Genomic DNA, 14,533 nt, shown 5'->3' on the forward strand with positions numbered 1-14,533 from the left:
TTACCAGCATTTGTTATTTTGCTGTCTTTCTGACAACAGCCATTCTAACTGGGGTGAGATGATATCTCATTGTGGTTCTCATTTAAATTTTCCTGATTAGTAATGTTGGGCAATTTTTCATATATATATTTTAGCGATTTCTATGTCTTTTTTTTAAGAAATGTATCCTGCAACTTCTACTGAAGTTTTATTCCTTTCTCTTGCTTGATTGCTTTGGTTAGGGCTTCCAGTACAATGTTGAATGAGAGAGGTGAGAGTGAGTGTCCTCATCTTATTTCAGTTTATCAAGGAAAAGCTTTCAGTTTTTCCCCCATTTGATATAATGATTATCTCAAAAGATTTTTTAAAAAGCAGTTGATAAAATTTAACATTTCTTCTTGATAAAAACTTTCAAGAAATTAGGCATAGAAGAAATATACCTCAAAACAATAAAAGCCACGTATGACAAATCTACAATTGAGATGATCATATTTTTGTGCTTCATTCTGTTGATGTGATGTATCACCTTTATTGATTTGCGTATGTTGAACCATCCTTATATCCCTGGGATGAATTCAGCTTAATGATGGTGCACTGTCTTTTTGATATGTTGTTGGATTTGGTTTGCTAGCATTTTGTTGAGGACTTTTGCATCTATGTTCATCACAGATAGTGACCTGCAGTTTTCTTTTTCTGTTGTGTCCTTGCCTGGTTTTGGTATCAGAGTAGTATTGGCCTCAAAGAATGAGTTAAGGAGACTTCTATCCTCTTCAAATTTCTGGAATAGTTTGAGAAGAACTGGTGTTGGTTCTTTTTTGTAAGTTTGGAAGAATTCAGCCATAAGCCATCTGGTCCTGGGTTTTTCTTCGTTGAGAAACTTTTTATTACTGATTGAATCTTGTTACTCTTTATTGGTCTGTTGAGGCTTTCTATCTCTTCCTGGTTCAATCTTGATGGGTCATATGTGTCCATGTATTTATCCATTTTTTTCTAGGTCTTCCAATTCATTAGCATAATATTTCAACATAGTCTCTAATGATCCTTTATATTTCTGTGGTATCAGCTGCAATGTCTCCTTTTATGTTTCTGACTTTATTTGAGTCTTCTCTCTTTTTTCTTGGCTATTCTAGCTAGCGGTTTCTCAATTTTGTTTATCTTACCAAAAAACAACTTTTTGTTTTGTTGATCCTTCGTCTTTTTAGTCTCCATTTAAATTAGTTCTGGTCTGATCTTTATAATTTCTTTCCTCTATTAATTTTGGGTTTGGTTTGGTTTGCTTTTCTAGTTCCTTAAAGTGTATCTTAGGTTGTTTATTTGAAATCTTACAACTTTTTTGATGTAGGTATTTATTGCTATAAGCTTCCCTCTTAGGACGGCTTTTGCTGTATCCAATAGGTTTTGGCATGTTGTGTTTATTTTATTTATTTTATTTTATTTTATTTTATTTTATTTATTTTATTTTTTTTTAAGACGGAGTCTCGCTCTGTCGCTCAGGCTGGAGTGCAGTGGCCGGATCTCAGCTCACTGCAAGCTCCACCTCCCGGGTTTTACGCCATTCTCCTGCCTTAGCCTCCCAAGTAGCTAGGACTACAGGCGCCTGCCACCTCGTCCAGCTAGGTTTTTTTTTTTTTTTTTTTTTTTTTTGTATTTTTTAGTAGAGATGGTGTTTCACCACATTAGCCAGGATGGTCTCGATCTCCTGACCTTGTGATCCGCCCGTCTGGGCCTCCCAAAGTGCTGGGATTACAGGCTTGAGTCACCACACCCGGCCGTGTTCCCATTTTAAATTTCCTTCTTAACTTCTTCCTTGACCTCCAATGGTCATTCAGGAGCACGTTAATTTTCTTGTATTAATATCTGTACATTTTCCAAAGTTCCTCTTATTATTGATTTCTACTTTTATTCCATTGTGATACAAAAAGACACTTGACACTATTTCAATTTTTAAACATTTGTTAAGATTGTGTTGTGGCATACTATATGATCTATCCCACAGACTGTTCCATGGGTTGATGACAAGAATGTATATTCTGCAGTTGTTGGATAAAATAGTCTATAAATGTCTGTTAAGTCCATTTGGTCTATAGTGCAGATTAAGTCTGATGTTTCTTTCCTGATTTTCTATCTAGATGATCTGTCCAATGCTGAAAGTAGGTAAAGTCCCCAACTATAATTGCATTGGGGTCTGTCTCTTTTTAGCTCTACTAATATTTGCTTTATATATCTGGGGCCTCTACTGTTGAGTGTATATATGATTGTTACATACATCCTTTTGCTGCATTGATCCCTTTTTTCATTATGTAATTATCTTTTTTGTCTCTTTTTTGTTCTGTGACTTAAGTCTATTTTGTCTGGACAATATCAAAATTTTTACAACTGATTTTTAATATTTAAGTGATTAATCAAACACCAGTAAATAAATGAAATTAAAAAATAAAGTAGCTCCCTAAAACACCGTTGTATCATTTTATTATTTATTTATTTTTATTGATTTATCAGTTGATTTTAGAGACAGGGTCTTGCTCTGTCACCCAGACTAGAGTGCAGTGGCACAATTATAGCTCAGTGCAGCCTCAAATTCCCAGGCTCAAGCAAGCAATCCTCCCACCTCAACTTCCCTAGTAGCTGGGACTACAGGCGCACACAACCACACCCAGCTAATTATTTAATATTTTTGTATAATGAAGTAAAAAATATATATATATATATTTTGTAGGGATAGGGTCTAGCTTTGTTGCTCAGGCTTGTCTTGAACTCCTGGCTTCAAGCAATTTTCCCACCTCAGCCTCCTAAAGTGCTGGGATTACAGGTGTGAGACACCACACCCAGCCCAAGAGAGCTACTTTTAAGAAACAAAGTGAATAGATGTAGAAATTTTAGCTGAAGTCGCAGCAAGAATGAAGAGTAAGCATACTTGAATGCATACTTGAATGCATCTCGTGAGTTTTAAAGAAAAGGTGTTTAAACAATAATGTTTAATGTGTATGTTCCATTAATAGTAATACTATATAATGTACCCTCAGACAGTAAATAAAAGCAGCATCCTATATTTCCTTGACAGCCAGCAAAGTTAGACAAGTGTAAGTGAGAAAACAGTTTACTCAAGTCTTTTTGTAGTTTCTCACTTGAAATTCACAACTACATTTTGTTTCAGAAATATACGCCAAGAAAATTTCCTCTAGAAAATGTACTATTATTTACTATACTTACTTATATACTTACTTACTTAGTTACTTACTTACTATTATTTACTTACTTACTAATCTTTCAGACCTATTCTTTTTGAGGATTTGATGGCAGGTCTGGCCCTTCATTCCTTTCTGAATTGCATAGTTTCAGAACACACATAAAAATGAAAACTTCCTGAAACCCATTCTCAGAATCCCAGTTGAGAAGAGGGTCATTCAATTGTTTACTGCTATTGTTGTAAGCTACTATTCACGGAAATCAATGAAAATTTTATGTCTGTTCATGGGTATTCTAAAAGATTTTTCACTCAACTCAATCACAACTTTAAAATCGTTGCATATGGCATATGTATTAGGTAAAGATAAAAGTATAGGTAGTATCATGTTTATTAAATAAGCAACCACTGACCTATTGTTGGCTTAGCTACATGCAACTCAATGATTCGACATTTTAATTAAAATGATTTACCTTAACAAAGTCTCTATCAGTCTTCTCTTTCCATTCTTCTCCAAATACAGTGGAAAAGGATCCTAAAGCTAAAAACAAACAAATAAATAATAGTACATTCAATAAAATGCAATGAATTCTTTTTTTTTTTTTTTTGAGACGGAGTCGCCCAGGCTAGAGTGCAGTGGTGCGACCTCGGCTCACTGCACTCACCCTGCCTCCCGGGTTCACGGCATTCTCCTGCCTCAGCCTCCCGAGTAGTTGGGACTACAGGTGCATGCCACAATGCCCGGCTAATGTTTTGTATTTTTAGTAGAGACGGGGTTTCACTGTGTTAGCCAAGATAGTCTCGATCTCCTGACCTCGTGATCTGCCGGTCTCGGCCTCCCAAAGTGCTGGGATTACAGGAGTGAGCCACAGCACCTGGCCAATTCTTTCAATTAATTATTTAATAATAGGTAGCTTGGAAACACAATAAAACTACATCTTAATATATCTTGTGCACTAAAACTTATTTTATAGTAAATGATAGTCACGATAATTTCTTTTGAAATACACTGTTTTCAGATTCAAAGAAAATTTGTGTTCCTACAAATAATATGGACTCTTTCTCATAATAATCACACAGACAATAAAGAGGTGAAGAGTACTTAAGAGTTACTCCACATTGGCTTTCATTTATACAGAAGAAAAATATTAAAAAATCAAATTGGGGTTATTGCTATTAGATTTCCAGGCTATCATTTAAAATTTTCATATTAATTTCAGAAATACTTGCCTAATTCACAATTCAAAAAACATAGAGAGCAAGGCACTCCATGGAAATAATTCCCACAATTCCCATAAATCTCCTTTAAGGAAAATTATCAGGCCTACATCAAGTTTGTGCTTCTCGATAAAGTTGCTTTATCAACGACTTCATGACTTTTGAAAAGTCAAACCATCGTTTTCATAAGCTTCTTCTTAATAATATTCTGTCTTTCATCCACACGTGGCCCTTACTTCCCCACCAAAAAACTTAAGGCATATAGATAGGTATATCCTGTATTATTTTTTCTCCTTTATGCTGCTAGCTCAAATTGTCAATATGCGATCAGACTATAAAGCAGTATGATTCAAATGTCTAAGTTGTGATACAATATGTTTTTGCCCTTAAAAATTAAGTAAATCCTGTATCAACTATCACATTAATTCCGTGATGAAAGCTACTGCTTTTAGAAAACAAAAAGAAAATTATATAATGACAACTGTTAACAGAAAAACTAGTTGTTATGAATATTAATCTTTAAAAAAACAAAACCTTAAACTTCCTTATTGGATGTGTTACGAGAAGCACAACAAGTTGGCATGTTCTCTCTCATAAGAGATTTATGAACTCTTGGGCCGTCTTATTACCCTTTAAGTATGAACCTAGTATTTAGTTAAAATTGAGTAAAATAAAGTTTGTGAAGTACTCTGGCTAGAATAAGAATTTTCGTCTTAAAAAATATTTAAAAGGGTGAGAAATAACATTTTAAACATAAATTACATTCACTAATGATTTTACTACTGAAATTAGGGTCATGAGGAAGTAATATAAAGAACAGATACAAATGTTTTGAATAAACAAATTAACTACAGTGACCTCAAAAAGCATTTCATAAAATATCAAATTTATATATAAGTAGCAGCTTAACCAGCAAAATGAAGCCCACACACCACCAAAGGCAGACAAGGTTTTCTTTGTCCTGAAAAAAACCTTATAAAAAACTTCCCTGGGGGCTAGGCATGGTGGCTCACACCTGTAATCCCAGCACTCTGGGAGGCCAAGGCAGGCAGATCACTTGAGGCCAGGAGTTTGAGACACCTGGCCAACATGAGGCCCTGTCTCTACTAAAAACATAAAAATTAGGCAGGTGTGGTGGTGCTTGCCTGTAGTCCTAGCTACTTGGGAGGCTAAGGCACGAAATCGCTTGAACCTTGGAGGCGGAGGTTGCAGTGAGCCAAGACTGCACCCCACTGCATTCCAGCCTGGGGGACAGAGCAAGATTCTGTCTCTAAAAAAAAAAACTCCAAAAACAAACAAACAAAAAAAACCAAAAAAACCCACCAAGCAAATAACATCCCTGGGAAAAGAATACAGGGTAGAAACATAAAATTGAAAAATGAAATTTCTTATCACATAGAATTTTTATTATACTTCTTCAAACACACAAAATACATAAATATTCTACTTTCTAAAAGAAGTGGCATCTACATTTCTCTCTCAATTAAAATCTCATGCCCTAAAAATCAAATTGAAGCCTCTCAAAGTCTAACCAAATAAAATGTATCTATAACCTTCAAACTCCAAAGAGAATTATTTTTATCATGTAAAACCATTGTTTGAAATACAAGGTTTTCATAAAGTCTGTATGTACTCTGGAACTAAACTTTCTGTGACTTTGAATGACAGAAACTATACCCAAATTGCACGTGCTAAATTAATGCTGTTTAGCATTATTATACTACATAATAATTTAGTCTTTTAAACAAAATGCCTGAAGAATGCATGAAGATAAATTAGGTCGAAAGAAGGTCTCGTCTTAGTGCACCCAAACTGATAAGAATACTTCTATCATGTACCCAACTTAAATTATTTACATGTAATTCTATTCAATGATTAAATGTTAAGACTTAAAATTATTCTGATTTGAGAATATAAATTCTTTTCAAAGGCTTCATTTTAAGGTTTCTAAAAAATGTGAAACAATTTTCAACTCCATTCTACATTAAATGTTGAAAGTTGTATTTGGAAGCCCAAAATGAAATAATGGAAATCAAAGAGTATAAAAGTGATGTGAAAAGCCATCAAATTTATATCTTCAAAATTATGACAAAAACTAAGAAGTAACCATCTTTCTTCCCCCCCCCCCCCCCCCATGTAACCAAGAATAGTTTTGGACAAGTTAAGAAACTAATTTTCACTTTTAATTTTAAAATCATTTTCAATATAAAATATGTGCCAAATTTCAAAGAATCCTACCTAGATAATCCCAAATAAAACACTACTTGACCCAAATCAAACTGAAGAAAAATAAATTCTTTTGCTGTCTCGCTATTTAAAGATAAAAACAAAAAAGTCATAAAATGTTACAACAAGTTTTCTCAAAGACTCTGCTAGTGTGCTATATATATAATTCTCTAAAAGATAAAATACTTTCAATGTATGTCAGTACCTTACACTTAAATAGGATATACTTCTGGCAAAAAATGGGGTTGGAATTGGGGAGAGTCTGAAATCAAGAAATAATTTTATACCAATAACTTCAGCTAACACAGGTGTTTTACAAAAGAAAAACTGAGCAGAGAAAGATTTCAAAATATTATTTCTAAATCTGTATTAAACTGCAAGAGAAAACTGAGTAATTTGATCCGTGTGGTAATCTAGCCTTAATAAGAGATAATTTCAGAAGAGATGAATAATTTGATTTATCAAAACCCACAACTAGCAAACCCTACAAGTAAAAATGATATGAAGCCTTTGATAAACCTTACTTTGATGATTTAGAAGGCAAATTTTCAAATGCATTGACCTAAAATATTTTAGTTAAAAATTATAGCCACACATTAGCAGAAATAGACTTCAGAAAACAATTTCTTCCAGATCCTAGTTTTCTTTGTCAAAATCTTGTAGCAAGTAATCATCTCAACTCAGGAAACCTATATATTATTGCAACTTAAAAATCAGGACTTTTACTTCAAAAACACTGAGACAAAATTACTATTCAAATATTTAAGGTTAAAAATCCCCCAAACATTCATTATCTTAAATAATGCATTTAATATAAAAAGACAGAATAAAGAATGCTATTATGCCAATAAACAAAAAAAAAACTTTTTTACAGAATAATTATATAATACATTCAGCTTAAAACTTACTGTCATCAAACACCCCAGCATTAGCAAGTAGTAAAGTGATGATTTTAGGATCTTTTTCAAGTTGCATGACGTGCTTGCTTTCATTTGATAGGAGAGTGCATACATTAATAGCAAAGTCCACTTCATTTGGGAGTCCAGATAACAGTGAAAGCACCAATTTATTATAATCATTTGGCGAATTAAAGTCCATAGACAGCCCATAACTTTGACGCAGATAATCTAACACAGAAAAAAAAAAATACCTTAAGTATATCAAAGATCAGTTACCTCTATGGTGAATATCCCTTTAATACAGAACACAGCTTTATTTTATATATATATATATACGTATATGCATATGTACATATATATGTACATATACATATACGTATATATATATATACACATAAACTGATTAGAGGTTCAAAGGTTCAACTTTTAAAACTTTCTAGGTTTACTAATTATTAAAATTACATTATTGAAAAGGTATTAAAATACCAAAATGTACATACCATTTGGCCATCATTGCCAAAATATTTTTGAATCAGTATTTTAATTGACCTGTCTTCACTTTTTTTATTTTCTGAGACATGTCTGGCTCTGTTGCCCAGGATGGAGTGCAATGTCGCGATCACAGCTCACTGCAGCCTCAATCTCCCAGGCTCAAGTGACCCTCCCACCTCAGCCTCTGGAGTAGCTAGGACTACAGGAAGGCTCCACTATGCCCAACTAATTTTATTTTTAGTAGAGACAGGTCTCCCTATGTTGCCCAGACTGGTCTCAATCTACTGAGTTTATGCAATCCTCCTGCTGTGGTCTCCCAAAGTGCTGCATTACATGCATGAGCCCTGTGCCCAGACTAACCTACACTTTTTACTATTGCATTTCAAAGGACTTGTTCCAAATTACTGCAATATCATTAACATAGTAAAACCCATGCTAATTTTAGTTCTACAATTCTAAGTTTTGACAGATGTATAGTTTAAATCATCACAGTCAAGACATAGAGTATTTCTATCACTACAAAAAGTTCCTCATGCTCAATTCCATCCCCTACCACTAGGTACTACAAATTTCCTTTCCTATCATTTTATTTCAAACTGACAAATAAGTGGAATCACACAATATAGTCTTTTGTTGTCTGGTTTCTTTTATTTAGCAAAGTACTCTTGAGATTCATATCCACATTGATGTGTGCATTACTAGTCCATACCTTTTTAAACGCAGTTTGTTTATCCATTCCTTAGTTGAGGGACATTTAGATTGTTTCCAATTATTGGTGAGTACTAATAAATCTCCCTATAAACATAAGACAGGATTTTGTGGGGACATATTTTTTTCATTTCTCTTGCATAAATACCTAGAAGTGGGATTACTGGGTCACATATAAATGTATCCTTAACTCTGTAAGAAACTGTGAAACTGTTTTCCAAAGTGGCTGTAACATCTTGCACTTCCATCAGCAATATACAGAGTTCCTATTGCTCTCCATCTTGGCCAGCACTTAATATTGTCAGTTCTAAATATTCTAAATGAGTCCTTTGTTTCATATTTGCTTTGCACATATTTTCTCCCTGTTAGTGGCTTATCTTTTCATTTTTTTTAAACAGAAATTTTAATTTTGATGAAGTCTGAGTTATAAATATTTACTTTTATGGTTCATGCTTTTGTGTCCTAAGAAATCTTTGCCTAAACCAAAGCAACTAAGATTTTCCACAGGAGAATCAATTTAAAACATTTAAAAAACTTTGAAGATGGGATAAAATGGGCTTACAGAAACTAAGATACTATATAATCATAATTCACATGTATAAAAAAGTTGTATTTTTAGAAATAACTGAATCCTAACTGGGGTAGTTTAGACCTTGGCAATTATGTCCTGAGACAGATATCACAAGTACATTGTTTCAAATAAAGCTGTAACAAGTTTAAGAAAAAAGGCAAAAAACTAAAATTTAAACATTTAAGAAGATTTCAGGCTGGGCATGGTGGCTCATGCCTATAATCCTAACACTTTGGGAGGCTGAGGCAGGAAGATCACAAGGCCAGGAGTTCAAGACCAGCCTGGGCAATATAGTGAGATGCTGTCTCTACCAAAAATTTAACAACTTGCTAGTTGTAGTGGTGTGTGTTGTAATCCTAGCTGTTTGGGAGGCTGAGCTGGGAGGATAGCTTGAGTCCAGGAGGTCAAGGTTCCAGTGAGCTACAATTAAGCCACTGCACTCCAGCCTGGGCAACCGAGTGAGACCTATCTCTTAACAACAATAACGAAAGAATATTTCTGAAATACCTGAATATTTTAAAAGTTAAAACACACACACACACACACAATCTCTTTAAGTAGGGTGCAAGTAGAAATCTACTGTCACAACATACCACAGAAGAAAATTATGTAAGTAAAGAATTTCATTTTGAAATGCAGACAGTTGAAGAGACACACCTCTTCAATTCTAAACTATTCTAGGAGTGTCTCCAACACAATGAAGAAATTCTACAACACAGTTATTAATGGCTATGACACAGATTCTTTACAACATTTAAAGCTAGACAATAAGAATATATTGTTCATTTTTGATAATCCTTATAAATGAAATTTCTCATAAGTAACATAAAATAAATATCTGGAGAAAAAGTAATGAAACTTCTATGAATATAGGAGCAGACTTTCATATTCTATACTGCAAACTGGACTGATGATAAGCCAAGTCTTAGCAATAATTAATTTACATTTTTTAGATTCCACATAGCTTTCAGGTAAATCTGAACAGAAAAAAATGTGGAACCCATATTCCTTATCTGTCACAGTCCTGAAGTTTATGTGTTTTCCATATGATCTTAGAATTGTTCTATTTCCTACTGTAAAATGACAGATACTCCATTCAATACATCCTTACCTGAATGACTTTGTCAAAGACATCTTCAATTAGAGTAAGATAAATAAACATAACAATTATGAAATATCCTTTAATTATATTTAAACATTTAGTAGTAAAGTGATGATTTTAGGATCTTTTTCAAGTTGCATGACGTGCTTGCTTTCATTTGATAGGAGAGTACATACATTAATAGCAAAGTCCACTTCATTTGGGAGTCCAGATAACAGTGAAAGCCCCAATTTATTATAATTATTTGGCGAATTAAAGATTCCTTGGTAAAGATTCCTAAGATAACTATGTAGGAGAAAATGCTTACAAAATGTTAATATCCTCCTTTCATTCCCTCAAAGAGATACGGTTGAGTAGCTATAATTTTATAATCAGAATGAGGTGGGAAGTTTATTCCTTTTTTTGAGATAGAGTTTCACTGTGTCACCCAGGCTACTGAAGTGCTGTGGATTTTGGCTCACTACAACCTCTGCCTCCTGGGTTCAAGCAATTCTCCTGTCTCAGCCTCCCGAGTAGTTGGGATTACAGGCATGCAACACCACACCCGGCTAATTTTTGTATTTTTAGTAGAAACAGGGTTTCACCATGTTGGCCAGGCTGGTCTCAAACTCCTGACCTCAGGTGATCCACCAGCCTCAGTCTCTCAAAGTGCTGGAATCACAGGCGTGAGCCACCGTGCCCATCCATATTTTCAACATTCTTGATTTAAAGTTTATACAAGTGGGTTGCTACTGACAAATTTAATCTGAGGCAGTCACTTCTCTTTGTGTTCAATTTAGAAGAAAGGGAGATTTGTTCCTGGAATGTTGTTTATGTACACTGCAGAAATTCTATGATATATTCTGTCCATATACATTGGCAGTGATTGTTGTAGTCCAAATGTCTGTTAGAATATGTAATACTTAAAGAAAATCTTTACTCAAATATAGTTAATAAAAAATTTTTATATCTTCCTGCATGAAACCCAAAATTTAAGTGCCAAAAATGCAAATGGACCAGGTACTTGGCTTCACTTTATTAAAACGATTGAGTTGGATTAAATAATAATAATAATCCACCCAATAATTCTGCAGAAATGATTGTATCCAATCAATACCAAGGAAAAAGCAGAGAAAGAAGGAAACCAAAATATTAGGTATGCAATGTCAAAAACAGTATGAAATGCAAATGAATGATAAAACCACCATGTATGGATGCCAATGTTGAAGAATCTTAAAGCTTAAAGCAAAATCCATAATTTTTTTTTGCCATTTAGTTATTGGCCAAAAGTAGTCAATATCCTCAAAGGCAAATTCAGGTCCACATTCTATCAGTGTATGATGTTCTATATTCTAGCACTACTAACCACTGAAATTTATTATACTACCACTCAAAATATTTTAGAACAGCTTTTCTTAATGTTAACAATAAAAATACCTCTGGATAAATACATTTATCCAAAGCTACAAGGGGAATAAGGCTGTATGACCAAAGATGTAAACACAAATCTTCTCAAAGTTCTAAATAAATTTCTTTAAATATTCTCAATCTATCATTAGATAATTTAATTTTGGTGGGTTTCTTTTTTTTAGAACACATGCGCACACACACACGGAGCTTACTCTATTTTCCTTAATAACACATTAAAAGAAAAATGAGTTAATGACTTATTTGCTTTATATGTTGATAATCATGTCAATTTTTAGAATACTGTCATGATGTTGCTATGGCTCTTTCTAGAAAAATATAAAGTATAAATGCTGCCCTGAAATTCTACCCCTTTTCAGTTTGAATTAGATATTCTGTAATCTGATGTTCCCCATCAGTTCCCAGTTTCTTCCTCTTCATGAATCTCCAATCCTGACTTTGTTAAACATGTTACGTATAAATCATAACTGTTTAGATTCTCTTAAGACAAATCAGACATGTAATAGGATATCAGAAAGGGGCTGTTATAACAACAGGTTAAGCAATTCTGGCATTCCTTTAACCTGTGTAGCTGTATCAGTAACTTTCATTATAGGCTTCCGAAATACCAAAAATATTTCACATGATCTTTCTTAAAGCAGATCAATAGAAAATGTGAAAAAAAAACAGATTCAGGAACAAAATCTATTTTAAACAAGACCAAACACAGAAAAGTGTTTGTTTGGGAACAGTAGTAGCAGACACCAAACCCTATTTAAGATACAAGGATTAATAGCTCTGCTGTTATTGTAATACATGGATCACACAGAGTTGTAAGTTGAAAATGATCTTTAAAAGTCATTAGTACAATATCTCATTCGATGTAGGAATACCTTTTATAACATCCTTGAATTAGATAATAGTCATTAGCTCTTTTTAGAAACAAGCAGCGTATCACCTAACAAGTCACCCCATTTTATCTTATCAGCATAAACTATTAGCAAGCATTTCTAAAGCAGCGTATCACCTAACAAGTCACCCCATTTTATCTTATCAGCATAAACTATTAGCAAGCATTTCTAAAGGTGACTTAAAATATTCTCCTTGCCGGGCGCGGTGGCTCAAGCCTGTAATCCCAGCACTTTGGGAGGCCGAGACGGGCGGATCACGAGGTCAGGAGATCGAGACCATCCTGGCTAATATGGTGAAACCCCGTCTCTACTAAAAATACAAAAAACTAGCCGGGCGACGAGGCGGGCGCCTGTAGTCCCAGCTACTCGGGAGGCTGAGACAGAAGAATGGCGTGAACCCGGGAGGCGGAGCTTGCAGTGAGCTGAGAGCCGGCCACTGCACTCCAGCCTGGGTGGCAGAGCAAGACTCCGTCTCAAAAAAAAAAAAAATATTCTCCTTCACTCTTGGTTCTTGCAGTAAAAATTATTCATTAAAAACAAAGCTAGGTTTGGCTGGCACTCCCTGCTTCACTCCTACCCCAATTATACAGAAGCATCAGATGAAGCCTCTTCTAATGGAGATCACAGATTCTAAAAGAAGATTCTATTTCTTTAGTCATTACTGATTAGGGAAGAAATACGAAGTCAAATTCAACTTTTAAGAAACTATGAAAATAGATAATGCAAAAAAAAAAAAAAAAAAAAGTGGATGATACTGATGATAGTCCACAAACGAGACAGCATAAATCCAAGGACAACCTGTAAGAGTACAGAACTAGTACCAGTGAACAGTAACAATAATAAATATTTAGAATAATTGTAATTTTTATAAAGAACATAGCTTAAAAAAAAGTATCTCTCTTTTTTTTTTTTTTTAGGCCAAATGTTAGTGAGTGGTAAAACAAAGACGTCTATATCCTTAGACCTCTCTTCCTAGTCATCACAGTCCTGACCTCCAGAGCCACTGAAAACTGGAGCCCCTGTCTGCTCCATTTAAGAAAGTATCAACATTCGGATTGATTTTTATCCAATTTGAGTCCAACTCTTTTCAAGCTGTGGATTCCTCTATAACCATTACAAGAATGACAAGTGAAAAAAGTCTTCCTGGTACCATGGCATGAAAATAGAATAATTAGAAATATTTCTGAGAATTCTGATGCTGGAAATCCCATTAATGTTAGAAAACCTAATAGACTCTATAAGAAAATTCTTGGTCTCCTGATTCCTAACAGGATCTTCCTCTTCTTATTTTAGTGACTATTTAGGATAAACTGATCATAAGTCAGAGCAACAAGGAAAAATCATTACTTGAAACTGAAAGTGTTTTATAACTAAAAATTCCTGCAACTAAAATTCTCAAGCAATCTGTGACAGAAAGGGCTCTGATACCAATTAGATGTCAATCTTTGAAAGCTGCATTACCTTAAGGCCTTAAGTGTTCTCATGTGCAAAGGAAGGGACTAACTCATTGGATGATGTCTATTTTCCTAATTCAAAACTGCGGACCTATATCCTGTTAATTTGCAGTGATATTTACCTGACACACTGTGTTGCTGGTAATTGTAGGAAGATGGAATTGCACCAATAGGAAGCTGTGGCTTTGGATTGCCTGGTGGTACCTCATCATCATCCTCCCCAAAATGATGAACTTTCTCGTATTTTTCTAGGTAACTAAAACAGAAAAACAGCACAGCAAACATTTAAAAATAGATTTATTATCTTATTTTTAACTTTCACTATGTATGTTTTCCTTTTATAAATAATAATCTAAAAAAATTAATAAAAATACCATAAACCTCTTATATTAGAACAGTAACT

The 14,533-nt window shown here is 34.1% G+C and overlaps 1 protein-coding gene across 2 annotated transcripts in view; it reads right to left on the reverse strand.

Moving 5' to 3' along the window:
- Positions 1–14,533, reverse strand: part of ARID2 (AT-rich interaction domain 2) — a 188,990-nt gene that overhangs the window by 85,815 nt on the left and 88,642 nt on the right. For both annotated transcript variants that reach the window (XM_033222332.1, XM_033222333.1), the window contains exons 4-6: positions 14,253–14,386; positions 7,516–7,734; positions 3,637–3,704 (exon numbers count right to left, since the gene is read on the reverse strand). In XM_033222332.1, coding sequence (XP_033078223.1) covers positions 3,637–3,704; positions 7,516–7,734; positions 14,253–14,386 — 421 coding nt within the window. The remainder of the gene's footprint in view (positions 1–3,636; positions 3,705–7,515; positions 7,735–14,252; positions 14,387–14,533) is intronic.

The sequence above is a fragment of the Trachypithecus francoisi genome, unplaced genomic scaffold (genome assembly GCF_009764315.1).
Source record: "Trachypithecus francoisi isolate TF-2019V2 unplaced genomic scaffold, Tfra_2.0 Lachesis_group11, whole genome shotgun sequence".
NCBI lineage: Eukaryota > Metazoa > Chordata > Mammalia > Primates > Cercopithecidae > Trachypithecus > Trachypithecus francoisi.